Source organism: Colletotrichum godetiae (genome assembly GCF_030913485.1).
Source record: "Colletotrichum godetiae strain CBS 193.32 chromosome Unknown BDP55scaffold_12, whole genome shotgun sequence".
NCBI lineage: Eukaryota > Fungi > Ascomycota > Sordariomycetes > Glomerellales > Glomerellaceae > Colletotrichum > Colletotrichum godetiae.
This window is the reverse complement of record NW_026851260.1, coordinates 301,268-321,663: the sequence shown is the minus strand read 5'-3', so window position 1 is coordinate 321,663 and position 20,396 is coordinate 301,268. Positions and strand designations below refer to the sequence as shown.

The window sequence follows — 20,396 nt, the reverse complement described above, 5'->3', positions numbered from 1 at the left end:
AAGTCGGGGAGTCTGGCAGTCGCGATTCAATTTTCGGGTGTGGGGTGCAAAAGTTCTAGCGAGGGCTTGGGTGCACGTGAGGGCAAAAGCCATGGTCTGTGCGTGATTGGATTTCTGGTCGGCCGCCCGGCTTCCCGGAGCTGGTGGAGTAGGAAAGACCTGGACCGTCCGGAACACGGCCGCTGAGCTTCAGCCACAGATTCGGATGCACCAGCCGCAATCACTGAAGATGTCTGCCTGGTCCAGTCACGTGTCGATGTCAGCCAATGGGGGGATCCATTCCCTACAGCTCCAATTGCTGCCCACTCTCGATAGCTGGGCTGGCGCAACTGGAGCAGCGCAAGCCGAGCCAGTGCACGTACAGATACAGATACGTCAGCCTTGAAGCTCCGCGACACCCCCTTCTCCGACGCCTCGATATCAATCCGACTTAATCTTTTAACTTCCAGCGTCGACGGGCGAACGATAATTAGCCATTGGGACCGTGGATCCCCTTTCCCCTTTATATCCGAGCATCGAAACGACACAGTCGCGCGAGATCCGGGCATTCCCCCGCATAAGCCAACATGTCGTACTTCTTCTCAACCCCCGTCGACATCGACATTGTGCTAGAGGACGCCGACGAGCGGTCCATGGTCGATGTCAAGCTCGACAAGAACCGTCGCGAGAAGGCCCCACTGTACATGGACGGCGAGTCCGTCAAGGGCGCCGTCACCATCAGACCCAAGGACGGCAAGCGACTAGAACACACCGGCATTAAGGTCCAATTCATCGGCACGATAGGTGAGTTTCCCAGAGCTCCCACTTCCTCGCTTGCCTCTATCCTGACAATGTTCCTCGCGCAGAAATGTTCTTTGACCGCGGAAACCATTACGAATTCCTCTCCCTCGTCCAGGAGCTCGCGGCCCCGGGCGAGCTGCAGCACCCGCAGACGTTCGACTTCAACTTCAAAAACGTCGAGAAGCAGTACGAGTCGTACAACGGCATCAATGTCAAGCTGCGCTACTTTGTCCGCGTCACCGTCTCCCGCCGCATGGCCGACGTCATCCGCGAAAAGGATATTTGGGTTTACTCGTACCGCATACCCCCCGAGATGAACTCGTCCATCAAGATGGACGTCGGCATCGAGGACTGCCTCCACATTGAGTTTGAGTACTCCAAATCCAAATACCACCTAAAGGACGTCATCGTCGGGCGCATATACTTCTTGCTCGTCCGGCTCAAGATAAAACACATGGAGCTGTCCATCATCCGGAGGGAGACGACGGGCGCCGCGCCGAACCAGTATAATGAGAGCGAGACCCTGGTGCGGTTCGAGGTGAGTTTGCCCCCCGTAATGCTCCGTTCCAAATATCACGCGTACTGACTCTCGGCACAAGATCATGGACGGCTCGCCTTCGAGAGGAGAGACGATCCCCATCCGCCTCTTCCTCGGCGGCTTCGACCTGACGCCCACGTTCCGGGACGTGAACAAGAAGTTCTCCACCCGGTACTACCTCAGTCTTGTGCTCATCGACGAAGGTAAGTCACAACCCCCCATGCATGGTCATTTCTCTAGTCGAATCAAAGTAAGCTAATAACAGATCTCCAGATGCGCGGCGGTATTTCAAGCAGTCGGAAATCATCCTCTACCGCCAAGCCCCCGATGCCGCCGCCGGTCCTAACATGATCATGGCCGCCGCCCCCGAGAACCCAAAGTTGATGGGTCAGTCTGTTCAGGCATAGAAGTATCTGAAGAATGACGCTATGGTTTACAAGTAATGAGCTGTTGATGAATAAAGGGGAAGGAAACGGGGGAGGTTATTATGTATGATGTGGCTGCTGCCAAATGAGGGGGAAAAAAGTCCTCGTCAAGAACCGTCCCACGTAGTTTTAAGCATAGGTCACGGCGTTTGGGGTAAACAAAGCTGGGGTCTGCTGCACTGATACACAAACAATGAAATTCTTCTTCTTCTTCTTCTTCATCTTCTACCTTAGCCGACTAACGAAAAACAAAACCCAATCCATGCAATTCGTGAGGTATCTGGTTGTCCTGGATCATTCTTGTGTGGTCCAGGATCGCGTTCTTGATTACTTGTACACATGCTCTTCATCCCCTGCGAAGTAACCACATCCCCCTACTGCAACTCGCCCCTCTAGGCCCGCAATGCCCCCTTTTTTTCTGTTCTTTTGATCTTGTCACTTGCTCATTTCATCCATTTACAAAATGTCCATTACATCGTCAGCCTCGAATCCGAACTGATTGTTCTGAATGGCGGCGATCCGGTCAAGTTCGTCCTGATATTGCTTGCGCAGGTCCGGCAACGTGACAACCTTGCGCTTGCCCTGGAAGGTCGTCGACTCCTTCGCATTGGGAGGCGGCAACTCCTCGGAAAAGATCCACGCCTGCTTCGGATCGACACAGCTGAGGGCGTTGATGAGCAGCAGATACTGCTTCGTGACCGCCGTGTCGAGAATGTCTTCGCCAATGAGCTTGTCGCCCTCGCCAGCGTGCCGCAGCTTCTGGATGCGGTCGAGCAGCACCGTGGCGGCGCCGCGATAGTCGTTGTGTTTGATCCTCCAAGAGTAGAGGATCTGGTGGTAGGGGATGCCGCTCAGGACATCCATGGTCGCCTTGCACCGTTGTGCCAAAATGTCGTCAATCGAGTCTTGTAGGCCCGGGAACGGCAGCGACATGAGTTCGCTGTTGTGGTAAGATTCGCACATCTTGTCGACGAGCTTCCGAAGAGAGGAGAGCTGCATCGCTTTATCCTTCATGGCCAGTAGGCTGGCATGGGCGACGTCGAAGCGTGAGAGTACCGTCGCCGCGTTGAACTGTCGGCTAAGCATCTCGCTTCTGACCAGGGCAGCCTCTGGGCTGGCGTGTGAGTACTGGATTGCCAGTCCGGCGAATTCGATCACATAGGAGTATGCCTTGGCCTTCTCGAACAGAGCGACGGCGTGGCAGTGGTACCTAGCCGGGCCCTTGTTGAGCAGGTTCCACTCGGTATCGTCAAGCAGCCCGCTACTGTGTCGGTCGACATCTACATCTTCAACACCTTTCACCAACGTTAGTTTGGTTTCCTCACAGCGAGAGCGAAGTCAACTTACCCATGCCTATCGCCGCTTTACGGAAGTGGAAGGCGGCCGAAGCAAAGTCTTTCAGGGCAAGGAATACACGGCCCTGGATATAGATGGCGAATGGCGTTTGCGCGCAGTAGGGGGTGAGTTCAAGAGCAAGATCGGCCCGCTCCCTTCTGATGAGGGAGCATTGGATCAGAGTAGGTGACACCTCGATATCGCTGTTGGAAGCACAGAGATCCGTGACGATATCTGTGATACTCGTAGCCAGAGGCTCGTTTCTGCCGTCGACGAAGCCGAGAAGATGACCGACATTGCCTTCCAACGCGGTGACCGTCTGCGTCTCTTCTGCAGTCCTTTTTGTGGTGCTGGGCGAGCCTGAGAAAGAATCGTTGCGCTCGTTCTTGTTGCCAAAGGGAACAGTGATTTCAGTCTTGGAAAGCCATCGAAGCAGCTCTAACCGACGAAGTGACTCGAGGAATTGTCTGAACACAGCACCAACGTCAATTCGTTTCGAAAGCATGTCCTCCTCTTGATCCCAATCGAACTCCATATGTACCAGAAGCAAGACCTGGCTGAAGATGATGTTCCATTGCAGATCAATCGTCTCCTGAACAGCCTTGACGATGAGCTTCCTTCCAAAGTCAGTCAGCGGCTGACGAGCCTTGCGGCTGCCAGAGTCTTCTGTAGCTGCGATCAAGCCAGTCAGGCTTTCGTAAAGATCCATCGTAACACCGGTATAAGACTGTCCTAGACTCTCAACGACCTGTGCGCAGTCTTCGTCACTAACGGTGCGCCACAGAGCGGTGGTGTCAAAGAGGTATTGGAGTCGTTCATAATCCGTTCGAGGGGTCTCCTCGTAAATTTCAGGTCGCAGGGCGGCAGTGCAGACCTGCTGTATGCTGTCGGAAATGGCGTCGAGGAAACCAACGCCCGTCGACACAAGATTTGCTATTCTCTCTGATGCCTCATCTGGTCGCGAGAGGTTGTAGTACAGCCGCTCCAATGAGCTGCATTCTCTGATGGCTGAGATTGCATCGGCGCACACAACCCACGTCATGTCGGAATCGGCGTCGAGGACCAAAGCAACTGCCTCGCCACGTTGCTTGTCCAACTCGATCAGAAGGCGGTAAAATCTCCTCCACTGGGTCTCGCTACTAGCACGGAACTGCTCATAATCCATACCACCAGCCGAGTTCCGGTCCAAGGATGCTGTTGAGGCAAGAACTGAGCAGATGGACTCTGCCAAGCCCTTATGCTGATTCTTCGAGCTGCCCTCCTTTTGGGAGTAAAGCCCCTTTTCGTATATGGAAAGAGCTGTCTCGAGGGTTGCTTTGGTAAAGCGGCCAGGGGCAAGAATGAGATCTAACCACTTCTCCGTCGGGTCTGTAGGATCTGAGGATGCAGACGTCGGCGCGGTAGGATAACTTGTGTCGATGTGAACTGACGCCCATTCGCTTTCCCATGACTCGGCGATGTTGTCTCTGTTCAGATCCAGCTGCTGGACTCTGTAGGTCATGTTGTTCTTCCACAGTGTCCACAGCTGAATCCCACCATCGGCAAGGTTCGAAAGGACGAAGTCCGCCAGGGTCCACACATCTGAAAGCGATGGTGACGATGGGGTAAGGTGAATATCAGGGAACGCATCCTCCACGTAGACGGTGTCGCTGTCGCGGGCCTTTATGTTCCAGAACTTGAACTCTCCGGCCCCAATGGGCGAATACGTGGCGCACATCCGGTTGCCTGTTCCATCACCGACGAGCTGTAACAAATTTGTCTGTGTAGGCTCAATCTGCCACTTGCCGACTTCTTGCGGGTTGCGGTCAGAGTTCAGTATGTCGCCTGTGAACAAGATCTGGCCTGTCCGCAGGTTCCAGATGCGCATTCTGTGGTCGAGACAGACTGTGAATAGGAACGCCGCATCATCAAGGCCCAGGTTCGTGACCTGTATCGACGTCGCCGCGCTGGCGTCCATGTGAATGTTGCGGTATCGGATAGACTGGTTCTGCTGGAATGGGAGGTAGCTGCGAATGCCCTGCGCCCAGCCTTGTGAATTGTAGATCGTCTCCTTCCAGGGGTTGCTCGTCGCTATACACAAGTTAGTCGTGGATCTTTATTGCGGCAGCGGTCAAGGGGTGACATACAATCCTGTGTCTTATTCCGGTCCAACCTCACCAGTCCGCCGTCGTGCAGAGAAATAACAATCTGGTCGGTGCTCGCGGCAACCATGCGATGCGGGTGCTTGAAGCCAAAGACCTGTGGCTGATACACCTTGCAAGCATCTCCCGGGCCGGCCTCGATGGCGGAGCGCTTCCTGAAGAAGTCGGGGCGGAGAGTGAAGGAGTATAGGCAGTTGGCCTCGTCGAGGACGAACATGGACAGCGCATCATGTTCTCGGGGGTCGGCGAAAGCGACACAGGACGATTGAATCGGGACCGTGAATCGGAAGTTAAGGATCAGCGGCGCATCGACCGTCTTCTCGTGTCGGCAGGTGTCGACGACTCGCAGGCTCAAGACGAGGCCGTCATCCAACAGCCTCCAGAGGAAGCTCCGCGGTGCATCGTGCCATTTGCGGTGGTAGACCGACGAAGCGGGAGCAAGGTTCTTGAGCCGAAAGTTGACTTCGTCTTCGCTGATGTTTTTGTCGCCGGATGTGAGCTTGCGGGTCGCGCCCCTCCCGTTCGACGTCAGCGAGGGGACACGGATGTTGACGATGGACGAGGCGGAGGCCGGTTCGAGATTGAGACGAGTCTCTCGGTATAGGTATTGGGTGTCTGCGGAATCCATTTTCGATTTGCCCCTAACATGCAAAGACCTCAAACGCCGTAAATAAGAAAGAGGAAGAGGCCGCGAGAGTCGCGGGTCGGGCTCGGCGCATAAAGCAATCTGTGGCAGCAAAAAGTTCGTCGCGATTGAGTTGATGGAATTTCCAGTTTGAAGGCTCCAACGCGCCCGGTGGGGCTAATCCAAAAACAGCAACCAGCTTGGTACAGTGTCTTGAGTGCGAACGATGGACAAGACACTGTACAACACTATGAAGTTCAGCTGGGGTATGGTGAAATAAGGTAGTTACAGAAAAGCAGACGATGATATATCTTTGGCTACTTATTCATGGCAGTTTCCTATCATTCCGAAGGTACTTTGATTCATTACGTTTCTAGCAAATGCTTTAACAGAGATACCACAACTCCAGTGTAACGATTACCGCCCAACGCCAGCACCAATGCATGCCATCTTTCCCAACCGGGGTGTATCAAAGCTCACTCATATGCGCATAACACCATCACATCTACTCTCGTCCAGTTATCCCGCACCAAAATCCCTTTTCTAGTCCTTCTCCAGGTCCTTGGGGCTCGGGTCGCCAATGCCATCCTCGTTGATCGCAAACAGACAGTCACTCTCTGGCAAACAGGGGCTGTCGTAGATCTTGGCGACACGAGTCTCGCCTCGACCCTTCCTCAAGCTGATTCTCGTGGTACTTGCATGGGCAATGATGTTACCGCCAATTGGCTTCTTCGGGTCAGGGTTGAACATGGCACTCGGTCCACCATCAACCTGTGCGACGACTTGGTTGGTGATGACAACAGCAATGCCAAACTCGTCAGCGAGACGCTGAAGCGTGCGCATAAACTTGGCCAAGTGAGTTTGTCTCGAAGAGAGTTCACCTCGGCCCAAGAAATCGGTTCTGTAAAGCGCCGTCGCACTGTCCACAATGAGGAGCGAGAATCGAGTCTCGCACATCATGGCACCAGCCTGTTGGAGGAGCTGAAGTTGATGGTCTGAATTGTAGGCGCGAGCATATGCCACGTTGTCGAGAACCTCTTCTCCAGAGAGACCAAACCTGTTGGCGACGGCCAGCAGTCGAACGGGACGGAATGTACCCTCAGTATCGATGTACAGACACTTGCCCTCGCCACCGCCCATGTCAAAGGGCAATTGGCATGTCACAGCAAGAGTGTGACAAATCTGACTCTTTCCCGTACGAAACTCTCCAAACAGCTCGGTCACCGATCCGGTCTCGATACCGCCGGCGAGAAGTGTATCCAGCTGCTTGGAGCCAGTTGTGATAGAGATGAGCTCGCTGCGGCGTTGATGCATCTCGGTGGCAGTCGTGAAGCCCATTGGCACGAGTTTCGAGGCTGGTTTTCTTCTGTCAGAAAAATACGCGTGAAAAGTCTTGGTTGCAGTCACATACCTTCAGCGAGAATCTTGGTTGCCTTTTGTTCCGAGATGCCTTTGATCTGTTCCAGCATGCGGCGCGGGGTATATGCTACTGATTCTACGGTGTTGAAGCCGCCGTCGACGACCATTTGGATATCGCGCTTCGTCAAGCCGGCAACTCCCTTTTAGTAGTGTTCATTAGCATACAAAAAGCGACGCAAAATGTCCATGCAAGACTTACCTCGAGCGCAGTGAGTGGCGTGGGCGCGCCGGGCCCGGTCATGCCGCTCTCATCGCCATGGCCCTCGTCATAGCCGTCAGCGTCGGCCATTGTGCTCGTGAACGTATGATCGTGATGTAGAGCTTATATTACACGTGGGTAGATACAGCAGTTCTGCGCGCGAAGTCGAACGTCAGGAAGCGGGTTGGGTGTTCACACAATTACGGAATTGTTGATGGTGGGCGAGCATGGGCTCTTAAGACGCGTCGGGGATGACTGGTGGTGGCGACCGAGTGGGAGGAAAATACGCCAAATCACGTGCAGCAATTAAGCAGCCGGTCGGCCCCACCGTGTGCCTGGAGTTAGCGTCAACCTACCTTACTAAGACGCTTGATGCTTCCCTCATACTCATCAAAGACATCCCCAGGTGAGCAGCGCGGCAATTCTCCATAACATCCTCACAATAAGGTATTCGCAGGTCTGTCGCAGTCTTCAAATGTCAGAACTCGGTTGAGAACTCGCCTTGAGCCACTGTTCGAATCAGTGGTCTTTGCTTTCAACAGCTGGTAATAGCACATATAGGTAGGTGTTACAACTCCTAGCTCAGACCGTCACAATCTCTTTTCAAGTTGAGCTCATACTAGAAAACTTCAGAAGTGCATGCTGGACCCAATCCGTTTTTGAACTGTTTTATTCTCATTGCTAGTATATAGCGAAGGAAAGCAGGAAGAAACCCGAAACACCAATCCCAATGCAAGACCCATTATGCTAATTCCTCCATCAAATCCATCCCGATCCACTTAGTTCTCATTATTGTTTACTGTTGTACAGTCGAACAGGCCGCAATTGCCATGGTGATGGTGTCAGAAACATCGGAGCCATCTTAGTTGATGAAGATGCGGCGCGTCTCGTGCTTGGGAGCCTTGGGCACCCGGATCGAAAGGATACCATCCTTGAAGCCAGCTGAGACGGCATCCTGCTTGATCTGGCCGGGGAAGTTGAAGACCCGGCTGAACTCGCCGATGCTGCGCTCCGAGACCCAGTATTTTGCGTTGTCGACCGGCTCCTTCTTGTGGTGGTGGGCAGCAGCAGCGGCAGAGGCAGACTTGTCGACCTCGGCGACGGTGGTGGCGGGTGTAGGCTGCGCGGTGGAGTTTGTCTCGTCGTCCTCCTCATCCTCAACGGTAGCCTGGTGAGGCGAGCGAGGGCGCTCAGTGCTGGTGGTGGTGCTAGAGGTATCGTTGCTGCTACCGTCGGTGATGGCGCCGCTCATCTCAGTTCCGGAAGAGGGCTGGAGGAGGCCCGCGGTGGGTGGGGTGCCGGCGGTGTAAGACCTCTCGACGCGGCCGCGGATGTGCAGGGTGTGCGGGTCGGTGAACTCGATGGAGACGTCTTCCTTGCTCAGGCCGGGGAGCTCGCCATGCAGCTCGTAGGCGTCCTCGACTTCGCGGACGTCGAACTTGGGCTGGAAGGTCGGGACGTGGTTGCGGTGGGTGCCGCGGGCGCCACCGGAAGAGGTACCATTGCCTTGGCGGGAGTAGTTGTCAAAGTCCTCGAGAAGGCGGAAGAGAGGAGTGAAGGAGGCATCGGAGTTGTAGAAGTTGCGGGGGAAGAAAGCGGCCATTTTGATGGTGTTGTTGTTGGTTGTTGTGAGGGTGTGGAGTGGTAGTATTGTGGGTTGATCTATGAGTAGAAAAGATATAGTAGTTGAGAGTGAGGGTTGTTTTTGTTGCTGTCTGTGAGAGAGTTGTAGTTGTGTTTGCTTGTTGTTGTTCTTGATATTCTGATCTGAAGGAAAGGAAACGATGTAAGACGTGATCAAGACGACGGATTTATACAACGGAAGCAGGCCCCATCGTACCATCCCAAGCGTTCCGGAAATTTCGCTGAAAAACCAAAGAACTCGCCGCGAGGTCCTTCGAGAATGAACTCGCACAACGAGGAAGGGACGCGCATGCTACGAAAGCCTATTCTGGAAGGATCTGTAAGCTTCTCTTTGGCGATGGCCTCATAATGGGAGAGGGTTCTGGTAGCTTCGGAGGCGCGGAAGTTGCTGGAACCTTCCAGCGGCTTCCATCAGATTTGCCATCCGCGCAGCGGTGCATCACTTAACCGAACCACGTTAATTCGCAGAAGAATATTGTTGAAGTTCAAGGCCTGTAGGTTCGCAACATCTCAATCATTCAATAGCAACTTCATCTGATCAATACGACAAATATGTCAACATCCACAATGTCGAAACCGCATCTTCAGGTCTTGCAAAAGCTCCAAGCCGCTGTAAGCCACCGCGATTCGTCCACCTCGCCTAATTTTTAGAGTTCCGGCCTCCGACCAGGGTCCAGCAAGACGCCATCTCTCGCTCAACCAATCGAATTTCCTCCCTTGACGTCAAACGGATGGTCCGTGCAGGGGCACTTCTCCCCCTCCCTCCTTCCTTATCCCCCCAGGCCCATGGCCCCCAGCTCGTCCAGTCACACAGACCTAGACATGACAGAGCCGGCGAGAGTCCATGAGAGTCCAGGCTTTCTCAATCGCCCATGGCCAGGTCCAGACTCGTGTTCCCAACCAGCCCGCGGGCCCCCCTCATCGTGTCGAATCACACAAATCGGGGGGGAGGGCAAAGTGGTACAGCCCACGGCGACTCCCGCTTTAGTCTGCATGTCCGGTGTGGTTTCCCGTCGAAACCTGTTGCACGATATTCCCACTTCTTTGGGTAGTGTAGTAGGACAGGACACGACTAGCAGAAAAAAATTTCCAATGCAGCTGGGCCGCTTGAGCGGAGGAGGAGCCGATGGCAGATGCCGATGGGAGACATTACGACATCAAACTCCATACATTACCTGCGGATACGTCAAGCCCGCTCGGCGTAGCACCTTCGGCCTCAGGGGGTTGGTCTCTCACAATACGGTGGTCAGTTAGTGGGTATGCAGGTGTACCTCAGAAGGCAAGGTAGGGAAAACGTTCGCCTCACTCCAGAGACGGAGACCCTCAGTAATCGTCCCGTCGCAATTATAGCAACCCCGCAACAGAAACTTGGACGAGATATCGATCCGTACCAAGAAAAAAGAATTCGCAGAATTCGAAGTCTGGCCGTACCGTGGATTTACTCAAATGTTGTGGTGCTCCGTATCCTTGACAGCAAAAATCCATCCGTTGCCCACTCAAATGCGACGGTACATTATCCACGCTAGCTTCACTTTTCGACGAAACCCCGGCATCGAATTTGAATCTGATGCAAAGTCACATGTGGCAGTCGATCCCGCAAAGCTTTCCCTGATCATCTGTTTGGGCAATTCGCGCATCTTGACATCAGCTCCCAGTAACAGAAAACCGGCAATCGAATGATACGTGCCCGGTGAGCCATGCGACGTCCAACCTTGCCAATTAAGGTTTGAGGTCACAGTTCGAGTCGTGATCCCGACGCTCGTCCGGGTTCATCCCTTCCAGGGTCAAGCCACAATGTGGATGTCGCCACTGGAAAGGTGCCACAGCTGATCGACGACATGTCTTGGATTCGCAGTGACAATGGCATGTTATCCAACCTTTTATTATCCTGCATTCTGCCTTCATCTCGTCAGCCCAAGTGGTGATTCACACGCATATGGCGGGATATGGGAAGTGGAGAAAATCTGCTCAGTTGACCAGTCCATCCGCGCCAACTGCCTCGGTAGCTGTCTTATCGCCCAGGCGCCGTCCCTTCAACTCCAATTCAAGCGCAATATACACCAAACTCTTTCGTAGAATTAGATAGCCAGATTAGGTACATTGAGAAGCAGCATCCAGTAAACCAACCATCTCAGCGCTCGCCATGGCCTGCATATGCGGCTGTTGTCGTAAAAACATGTCCAACCGATCGTAAGCCACAGAGTCCGGATCCAAATGAACTAATGACTGGGAAAAGGAGTCCTGCCCATGTCGCCAGCAATGCCGGTGCCCGTCATTGTTGATATTGTGGCCGCATGGGCGGATATCCTGCAATCATCGCCATTCCAGGTCGCATGGCCGGCACAGATCCTGAGCCGGGACTCTGGACCCTATTGAACAGCCCAATCAGCCTCCTTCCGACGGACGGCTCCAGCTCAGTGCCGTCTCTCGCGATCTTGACCTCTCGGTTCGAGTTCCATGGATTACGAAGACCCCTGGTACGGTAGAATGGAAGCCGTGCCGTCGACAGCCACTCGAGTTTGAAGGGCTTCCCCCAAGCCTTGGTGGTACCATCAGCTTCTTGGTTCCCGCTCTTTCGGCTGCTTACATCGCTCTGTTCCACCTCGGTCTCTTCTTCCTCGTCACCGCTTTCTCCGTCCTCACGCTCTGCTTCCCAGAAGATGGTGCCCCGGGCCGAGTCGTCAATAATCCTGCCCTTGGGCGCAAACTCTGTGGGTTCGGTAGGAATTGCCTTCGGTAAGTCGACATCGTTTGCGGACTGCGCTTTGGGGGCAAACTCGATCGCGGCGTCCGGGTCTTCGTTAATTTGGGATGTCATTCTTGCGTATCCGAAGTATTCGCCTGATTTGTTCGCAGAAAACACCAAGTAGACGTTGTCAACGGCCTATAAAAATAAGTCAGACATGCAAAACCAAAAGAACGCATAGCTGCTCACATTGAAAGCCGCATTCAGCGTATCCTCATTGTGAGATTGGGTTGCCCAAATCCCTGTCCTGACACTAAGCTCGAGATCCTCCACAGTCAGACTTTTCAGGATGAAGAATTTGTCCTTCTGCGACGTTACTTCTACTGTAGTGACGGGTTTGACGTCGTTGGACTCTGCCACTGCAGTCTCGGGGGCAGCTTCAGGAGCACTGGGTGGTGCAACCACGTCATGGGGTGTTTGCGATCCAGAAGAGGCCGCCGGGCCCGTAGGTGCTGTAACGCCCGTTGCGCCTTCGACGGTGCTCTTGCGCAAGCGGCTGACGAGGCGAACGGACTGGAATTTAGAGTCGTGAAGCTTCTGTTGAGCTGTTATGCATATTTGTTCGTCCTTGAAGTTGGCGAATGCACAATTGCTTTTCGATATCAAGAAAAGTGACTCGAGGCCATTCGCTTCTTTGCAAACGTGGTGGACGAGATTCATGAGGTCGGTTTGAGGCGGAAGATTTCCAACCCAGATCGCATGTCCTAGTATCGTTGTTAGCGAGCAAGTTTTACTTTCGAGTGGCAGGATAACTAACCACTTTGGCGCGGTTTCCGCGGTGGGCCGCGTACAACACCAGATCGGCCATCGCCCACATCTATGGTTCTGTCAGTGATGCTTCTCCCAAACACTGGCACTGGGCACGCAATACCACTCGACCTGTGACTCGAAGGAGCGTTCATACCGCTAGGGTCGATCCCGTTAGGCATCTGAGGCATGACTCTAGGGTCACTGTGCCCAGTGTGCGTTCCCATGTACTGTGCCGAGACCATGGGATTGTGAAGAGCTTGGTTCTGGGAGTAGTGGCCAGCTGGAGGATAGTAATACCCTTGAGGGATCTGGTTATGCTGTGGATGATTCATGACCATTTGATTCGGGTAGTATCCCATGTTCGGGCGAGCTTGCTGCTGGGTCGGAGAGAGCTGATTGGTATAGTAATGCTGCATCTGGTGATGTTGCGGCATGTAGTACTGCGGGTTTCCCATGGGCATCGCGCCTTGACCAGGATACTGAGGAGCCATCTGCGGCATCTGCGGCATCATCGAAGGCGAGGATGTAGCAGGGCTGAATCGCTGCTGTTGATGCTGCGGCTGGCCACCAGGTACATAGTGCCCATGCCTCATGTTGGACTGGGGCAACGCGTTCGCCATGTTGTTCATGTTGAACTTCCCGGGGCGGCCGGCTGCGGGTTGCTGAGCCATGTCGAGTTGAGACGAGAAGGCATGTTGCGGAGGGCCGTACTGCTGATGCTGCGGGTGGGGGATGCCTTGAGCTTCCATTCTCGACTTCTCGTCTAGGTAAATAGGCGAAACACTTGCAGCGTTTACGCCTTTGTGAGAGTCCACGATAGGATACTCAGTGACTTTGGGAGGGGATTGAACATCTCCCATTTGTATGGTGATTGTGCGAGCTGTATCGGAGTTTAAGCCGCCCACAAACTGTCGCAACCGAGTTAGCAAAATGCCCAAACGTCGGCGGCCGGGACCAACGGCGCCACATAGCCAGGATGAGGTCCGTCTAGTAGTTTATACCTTCGGCCAAGTACTAGTCCAGTCCTCTGAGCTCTAGGTCGACGGACAGCTCTAACGGAGCAAAACCCAGACGAGAGGAAAGACGGTCAGGATGTGACGGGAAGTATGTATGATTCTGAGCGCCACAACAAGTTTGAGCTATTTGCGGTAGATGAGTGAAAGCTCACGTTGTGGCCAATGTGGCTAGTTTGCACAGCCTTTGAAGGAAAGGGGGGGTTCCCTCTGGAAAGTCACGCTTCCGAGCGCCCAAGGGTATATGTGGCAGTTAACCCTGCTCAGGAAGGAGAGCGTGTAATGTGTGGCTCAATGAAATTCCTAGAAGGCGATCAGCTCGTCTGGGCGTCCAATACCAATGCAGAGAAGAGCCCGAAGCAGGGGGCACGGCGTAGCCTCTGGTACCGGGGTGAAGGGGGAGCTGCCGAAGATGACGGGACGGACGAAGAAACGAGACGCGAGGGGCTAGGTTAGGGAACTCCAGGCATGCACATCGTGTGGAGAGGTGCGGCTTCAGGGTGGTGCGGTTGCCACTAAACGAGGGCTGTCTCTTACCTGAACTTCGGGGCGCCGACGCAGGGATTGCTGCTGTACGCTGGCAGGACTGATAGATCAGTACTCTATGAGTTGCGATTCCAATGCTGCAAGGACGAATGCGAGCGATAGGAGGAATCCAAGTTAGAATGACGATGTGGTGTTGCGCGCCAGCGGACGTCCAATCCAGTGCGATTCGGGAGGATAGAGGAGTAAAGAGAGTTGACGACTGAGAAGCCCTAGTGGCAAGACGAGACGAGACGAGACCCGTTGAGAAAGACCAAGTCAACGTAAGCGAGGGTTTAGACAGAAGAGTCCTGGCGTACCAGTTAGAGGTTGCTGTGGTAGATGAGTGATGAAGAAGACACTAAGAGTGCTTGGTCTCCCAACGTCCAATGATATTTATGGAAGAAGGAAGGCAACGGCTACCATGAGACCCAGACAGCAAAGAGAAAGGCGTGGAATAGCGGCACAAGGAAGGTGACGAGTTACCGACAGGATGGTGGCCAAAACCCAAGGGCCGGGTATCTTGCTAGAGTGCGGAGGCTCTAAGAATCCCAGTTGCTTGTTGAGCAATATGAAAGCTATGGGCAAGCGGCGACTGAGGCGTAGGGGTTTGAGAGAAAACGTTGGAGGAGTTGTGGGATGCTAGAAACGCACGTACTGAAGTAGAGTAGATTGCGCGGGATAATGCCCACAGTTTCGAGGTCGGGGGAGCTGTCGATGAGGTGCTAGAGCACTGGAGGTGGGTTCCAAGATTGCGCCGTTGGCCGACTTGAGGAGGAGCTCCGGGATGTAGGCGGCAACCACTTCGCCGCTTTGCGTCCGTTATTGCCGTAGTGTATGTGGTGGTTTTTACAGATACCACAAGGAAGAGGCCGAGATGGCAGTGCTCGTGAGCGAAGGGGACCGTCATACACTTCACCGAGGCTGTTGTGAGAGAGAAGACAGGACGGGTTGAGAGTCGAGTCTGGATGAGCGACGGGTAAGGCGAGAAGGAAACGACCGGGCCAGACAGTGGGTTAAGTGGCGTTCGAGGAGGGGTGAAGTTAGAAGAGGAGAGGCGTGTAAGCTTGTGTGTGAAGCCAAGAAGCAGATGGGGAAGACAGAGATGACAGAGCCACAGCTTCCCGCTTCATGGGAAGGAATTGGTAGAGGTTGAGAAACACAGAGGCACTAGTAGAACTAGTAGAGAGTTTTTTGCTCGTAAGGTAGCCCGGGCCAGTTCAGCCCAGATGGAATGGGGAAGAGGGAGGGATGAGGATTGAGGAAGAGCCTACCTACCTTACTAAAGAGGGCACGGAGGGGTGGCGGTAGAAGGGGCGATGCGGGTAAGGGGAGCATCCATGATGTGGGAACGAACTGATGTGCATGGCCAGGAGCCCGTTCTGGAACCAGTAGCATCAAATTGGATGAAGAAAGATGGGATTTTTCTCTTCGGTTCTTGGCTGCCGCTCTGAGATGTGCAAGGGACACAGATGTGGTCGGGTGGCCCTCCCACTTGGCCGGGCCACGAACTAAACTAGACGAAGGTAGCTTGTCACCTTGTGTCAACAGGGATGGACTTGTAAATGGAAGTCTTGTTTTTTGGTCAATTTCAATTGGCATGGGCACTTCAAGTACGAGAGCTATCGAGTAACAATGAAGCCGTAATTTGTGGAGAGAGAGAGAGAGACAGAAAGAGAGAGGATGATGTAGAAGAGATGGCGACACAGACAGAGGAGGAGAATGATTAACCCATCAGATATCTTACTTCGCCTCGACACTCGTAGTTGATTAGATCAAGCATAACACAGGTACGGACGGATCGAATACTAGGAATGAGACAAGTATTGACGGAGACATGGAAAAGACAGGCAGTGAATACAAGGGCCTATGAGAAAGAGAGAGCGAGATGCAGAACAGAGCAAGAGCACAACAGAGTAAGGTAACGGATAGAGCAGCGACAAACACCAGAGACAAGCAGGGCGACGGGTGGAGGAATCCGATGGAGAGCGACCCAGTCTTGCATTCGCCACTCGACCCGCCGAGCCACTTTCCAGAGTCAGGAAGCAATCTGTGTCCGAGTACGTAGCCAAGTATCTCGTAGCGCAAGGAGGTAAGGAAATGTACTGTGGCCGATGGCCTGTGGCTACCTACCTCCACGCTCCTCGTGCTATCCTTTCCTCTTGCCAAGTAATACAACGTGCCGACTTGACCTGCCTGCCGACTGGATTGTTTAAAGATTCAAGGTCCCTTCCCAAAAGTGCAAGGGGATGAGGGGATGAAAGAAGAAGAGCCCCAGAAAAGAAGAAAGAGAGACAGGGACCGCGCTTGCTCGCCCACTCGTTCGATTTCGTTCTGGTCTTGGTGTGTCTTGTTAGTCCCGTCTCTGGCCCGGACGCCCAGCCACATCGGTCCTGGGCCTTCCCCGGTCAATCAAAGTCGCCTCCCGGTACGTATCGCTTGAGGTACTCGGCAAGGTACATCCAGTGTACAGGGGAAAGGTACAGTCGCACCTAGGTATACGTCGTATCTTCCTGTGTGCTCCATGTGCTCCCTGCATTTCAAAACTTTCGTCTTCCTGCTTCGCGTCTTCTTGACTGACGTTGGCTTTCCCCCCATCACTTGATGGATCGCTAGCCTCAAATTCTAAACAAGGCGTGCCAGGTGGGTGGCGGATACCTGACTGATAGGCATCGCATTCGCAGCTGTGCTATCAATAGACAATCAACCCCTGGTAAACGCAGCAAAGCATCGGGAACGTCGAGACCCTTCAACAGATCATTGCCTGCTTTGAAATGCTTTTCTTCGCTGTTGGGCTTGTGAATGTTGGGTTGCTGCTGCACAGCTGCGACACGGGATCATGCGGTATTCGTACAGAGTACCGCACCGAGGCGAAAAGAAAAAAGAAAGCATTGGGCTGGGGACTGGGGCCCACGACCGCATCTCCCGCTCTAGTTCTCCAAGCTTCGCCCTACATCTTCAGCCTCGCCCAATTGGCGTTAAGCTCTAGACTGCCGTACCCTCGCCCTCGCATCGGCCTGACTTGAGTTTGGGCAACGAGCAACGTGCTCAACTGGTGATCTGGGGGCGGCTATGCGCTTCCGAGGCCAATGGCAAGTGAAATCCAGAGAGCTGGCCATCCTGCTTCAGCGGTGGAGTGGCTCGAGGAAACGTGCACCTAAACATGCCTACAGCATTTTTGGGTTGGCAAGACTCATCCTGTCTGATCAAGCTACACCGGCATGAGGCGCGGAGAGAAGTCCCATGTCTCATTCCTGTTCATCGTGGCATGGCAATTTGAAATAAGGCCTATGAGGCCTACTGGCTCATTGGCCGTTTTCCCACAACCAACGGCTCGCCGAGCGTCGCCGTCACCCTTTCGAAAGTCATGACGTAGATGACCATGCCAGTCTCAGCAAGTTGAGTATCCTTAAGCTTTGGAGGATGTTCGGTGCTGCGCTTGCAAGAATGTGTCGTGAAGCACTCCAAGCCAGTCTCCCATCGGTGCCGGAACATCATTCCATTTCGGCCAAGGCCTCGCCGTAGCGTGGCTATGCGTCGGCCGGCTGTCAAGTACACAGACGAGTTGTCACTACCCGCGCAAAACAAGGTAGAATCGCAGTGATCGAAAACAAGGGCGTGGAGGGAGCCGAGATGCCTGGCAGATTCATCTATCCGCTGTGGATCGAGGGCTGCTTCGAGAAATCCGGCATCATCCCGTCCAATGTCCCAGCTTGCGTGCTTGCCCAGTGACAAAAAGATATCAGACCTGAGAAGCGTCGCGCTAAGAATGTAAGAGGCTCAAATTGCAGCTACGGCAGCATGAGTTGGTTTGGCTGTTAGCCGCATGAGGGAGCTATTGTGCGGGGAGACCGGTGGTCTAGACCATTCTCCCCTTACCCAGGCAGCCCATAACGCATCCAGCACATCTGGATGATCTCTGGGCACGAGAGGCCTGTAAGTTGACGCAGGCCCTCGGCCCATTGGTGGTCTGATCGTTCCACAGCCCCCAAATGTTGATTCTCCCGCTCGCCAACGGCAGTGGTAAAATTGTAACAAGGCAAGCCGGCCAAGCGTCTAAACCCACGTGGTTGGGGCAAAGGTGGTACGGAGTACAGGCATCGATCAACCGCTGTGGAATTTCGTGACCGTAAGGTATGTGAAAGCTATGCTACGAAAGCTTGATGAGTGAAGAGAGCCAGCGGAGTCCACGAAGACTAGACCAACGCCGGAGCTGCAGTATCAGGTGGAAGGCTGAAAGTGGCTAACGCGGACTAGGCCGAGTAAACCTCAGTTGGAGACGTTTCGTCGTCGGAGTATAAAAGATGGCCGAGTGGACTAGTACAGTGTCCACGAGGGACAACGATGGAGGAGTTGGGGAACCAGACAGCTCCATCACGTCGGAGAGTGTGCGACAAGTCTCCTCGGAGAGTAACAAGACCGTCGAGACATTGGAGCCTTGGAGGAAATATTTGTGGCGGTACGGGGCGCGGTGTTTATGCCGCTGACCAGTAGCCGTGATTCAATCGCGAATCGCGATTGTATGTGTAGTGTAGTATGGAGCCCGCGCGGTTCACCCCACGTCCAGTCCACTGTCACTTGTCAGCGTCCTTGACGCGGTCGGATGCCATACTACATAGTGAGCCGGCGGCGGTCCTTTGTCTGGGCGGTTTGGCGGTTTGGACGGAACTGCGGACATTCCAAGTGGACGGGGGGGTGGTGGTGGTGGAGGAGGAGGCTGGAGTCGTGGACGGGGTCCGCGGCGGAAACGGGAAACTCACAGTGAAGTCTGACGGTGACTGAACCGACACCGACCGCAATGCGCATCTGTCGCCCACAGTGGGAAATCGGTCTGGACAGGACCCCACCCGTCCCACCAACATGCCCCACGCTCCAACTTGGAGGGTCCAAGGCCAAGGAAAGAACTGCACCGTGACATTTGACGTAAGTGTGCAAATCTATTGCCGCCGGTTCTTCTTCCTCTTCCACTCCACTCGGGGGACAAGTTGAATGGCCGCTTTTTGGTGGCTAATGTAAGGACAGGCGGCCATTTACTTTGTCCCCCGAGTGCCCAAGGGCCCCAAGCATCAAGCACCATGACTCCATGAGTGAGATGGAGACTTGGAGCATGAAAAACTCTGTCTTGAGGAGCTCGGTCTCTTGCCGGAGTGTCTCCGCGTAATGCCAATTTGCGAACTGCAAATTCATCCTCCAGCAAGAGATCTCTCTGTCTACCTACCCTCAAGCTTTGGTTGACATCCAGTCAGCTGGCTTCTCACAAGTAGTTTTCATGGTCCAGCAACTTGACGTACCCTTCGGTATCCTATTGGGCCAACAGAGAATAAGGTAAGCACACACATAGGGTGGTGCCTTCGAATTTTGGGGCCATCGGTGCTTGTTTGTCTTGTCTTGTCTTGACCTGGTACGGAGTACTTCACCTTAAGTTAAGATGGGTAGCCAAGTTTGTTTTTGCTTCTTGCCTTGTGTACCCTGTTCCTCCCTCCTTCCAGGTTGTCAAATGTCTTGCCTCGTCTCGCCTCACATCTCTCTGCTCCTTCCTCCTTGAAGTGATGCTCCAGTCTGCGTGCCTGCTTGTTGTGTCATTGGAGGCCACTTTAGATACGTACCATGCACCGTACAGAGCAGGTACCTGGGGAGGTACTCGGGGGAACGCACGCCCCCCTGGCCCCCTATGTATACCCGAAATCTTTGCAATCACGACTATCCAAAGCCGCCGCGCCAGACTTTTGACGGCACTGCCAACATGGGATTCTCCAAACTTTTCGATTTTTTTCAGACCTCCACTTACATTGCGGCCCCCCGCTGCACTTGAAGGTCTCCCTCTCCTTTCTCCAGCAGGCCTGATCCCTTCATCAACGCCAATGGGCAAGCCGAAAGCCTGTAGCGGCAGCATGTTTCCTCCTCCCGCAACCATCTCGAATGCTTGTGGCGAAAAGGTCTGTCTCAAGCTTGTTGGGAAGCTTTTCTGACGGTACTCGCAACCAGTCACCCAAGCCATTGTCCAATCTCATCGCTTCTTTCACCTAGAGATACCTCTCCGGCGCCAACCCCGACAGCACGAGTCATCGCCCGAACCCTGTGCCTGAGCAGCAGGACCCTTACCCGTCCACAGCAACCATCTGGGTCCGATCAATCGTGGCAACTTTAGTGTAGCTATCCAGACTTGCGACGGCCGGAAGTTCCTCTCCGGGCCCAGTATACGTTCGATTGGATTTGCTAGGAACGCGGGGCGGCCGGAGGTGGAAATGAACAAAAAAAA

At 54.0% G+C, this 20,396-nt stretch overlaps 7 protein-coding genes across 7 annotated transcripts; 2 read left to right on the top strand and 5 right to left on the bottom strand.

Annotated features, from left to right (window-relative positions):
- The first annotated feature begins 166 nt into the window (after window positions 1-166).
- BDP55DRAFT_606562 (vacuolar protein sorting-associated protein 26) lies at window positions 167-1,938 on the top strand. Its single transcript, XM_060571114.1, has 4 exons — window positions 167-783; window positions 846-1,318; window positions 1,380-1,521; window positions 1,592-1,938. Exons 1-4 carry the CDS (start codon window positions 567-569, stop codon window positions 1,723-1,725), a joined length of 966 nt encoding a protein of 321 aa, XP_060431915.1. The 5' UTR covers window positions 167-566; the 3' UTR covers window positions 1,726-1,938.
- Window positions 1,939-6,159, bottom strand: BDP55DRAFT_657176 (nucleoporin Nup120/160-domain-containing protein). Its single transcript, XM_060574398.1, has 3 exons — window positions 5,205-6,159; window positions 3,091-5,148; window positions 1,939-3,038 (listed from the first exon to the last, which is right to left on the bottom strand). The coding sequence occupies exons 1-3, from the start codon at window positions 5,845-5,847 to the stop codon at window positions 2,200-2,202; spliced, it is 3,540 nt and encodes a 1,179-aa protein (XP_060431914.1). The 5' UTR covers window positions 5,848-6,159; the 3' UTR covers window positions 1,939-2,199.
- On the bottom strand, window positions 6,160-7,677 carry BDP55DRAFT_657173 (DNA repair protein rhp51). Its single transcript, XM_060574397.1, has 3 exons — window positions 7,463-7,677; window positions 7,256-7,403; window positions 6,160-7,199 (listed from the first exon to the last, which is right to left on the bottom strand). Exons 1-3 carry the CDS (start codon window positions 7,550-7,552, stop codon window positions 6,388-6,390), a joined length of 1,050 nt encoding a protein of 349 aa, XP_060431913.1. The 5' UTR covers window positions 7,553-7,677; the 3' UTR covers window positions 6,160-6,387.
- Window positions 7,678-8,324: 647 nt separating this feature from the next.
- BDP55DRAFT_547951 (hsp20-like protein) lies at window positions 8,325-9,065 on the bottom strand (the record flags this gene model as incomplete). Its single annotated transcript, XM_060568795.1, has 2 exons — window positions 8,325-8,510; window positions 8,565-9,065. The coding sequence occupies 2 exons, from the start codon at window positions 9,063-9,065 to the stop codon at window positions 8,325-8,327; spliced, it is 687 nt and encodes a 228-aa protein (XP_060431912.1).
- A 2,313-nt stretch (window positions 9,066-11,378) lies between these two features.
- Window positions 11,379-13,351, bottom strand: BDP55DRAFT_548341 (YT521-B-like domain-containing protein; the record flags this gene model as incomplete). The annotated part of the gene is made up of 3 exons (XM_060568828.1): window positions 11,379-11,990; window positions 12,042-12,556; window positions 12,610-13,351. 3 exons carry the CDS (start codon window positions 13,349-13,351, stop codon window positions 11,379-11,381), a joined length of 1,869 nt encoding a protein of 622 aa, XP_060431911.1.
- A 334-nt stretch (window positions 13,352-13,685) lies between these two features.
- BDP55DRAFT_60593 (uncharacterized protein) lies at window positions 13,686-15,181 on the bottom strand. Its single transcript, XM_060571110.1, has 4 exons — window positions 14,796-15,181; window positions 14,153-14,201; window positions 13,771-13,918; window positions 13,686-13,718 (listed from the first exon to the last, which is right to left on the bottom strand). The coding sequence occupies exons 1-3, from the start codon at window positions 15,045-15,047 to the stop codon at window positions 13,869-13,871; spliced, it is 351 nt and encodes a 116-aa protein (XP_060431910.1). The 5' UTR covers window positions 15,048-15,181; the 3' UTR covers window positions 13,686-13,718; window positions 13,771-13,868.
- A 3,816-nt stretch (window positions 15,182-18,997) lies between these two features.
- BDP55DRAFT_713527 (uncharacterized protein) lies at window positions 18,998-20,290 on the top strand (the record flags this gene model as incomplete). Its single annotated transcript, XM_060578242.1, has 4 exons — window positions 18,998-19,060; window positions 19,332-19,462; window positions 19,566-20,073; window positions 20,165-20,290. 4 exons carry the CDS (start codon window positions 18,998-19,000, stop codon window positions 20,288-20,290), a joined length of 828 nt encoding a protein of 275 aa, XP_060431909.1.
- Window positions 20,291-20,396: the final 106 nt, after the last annotated feature.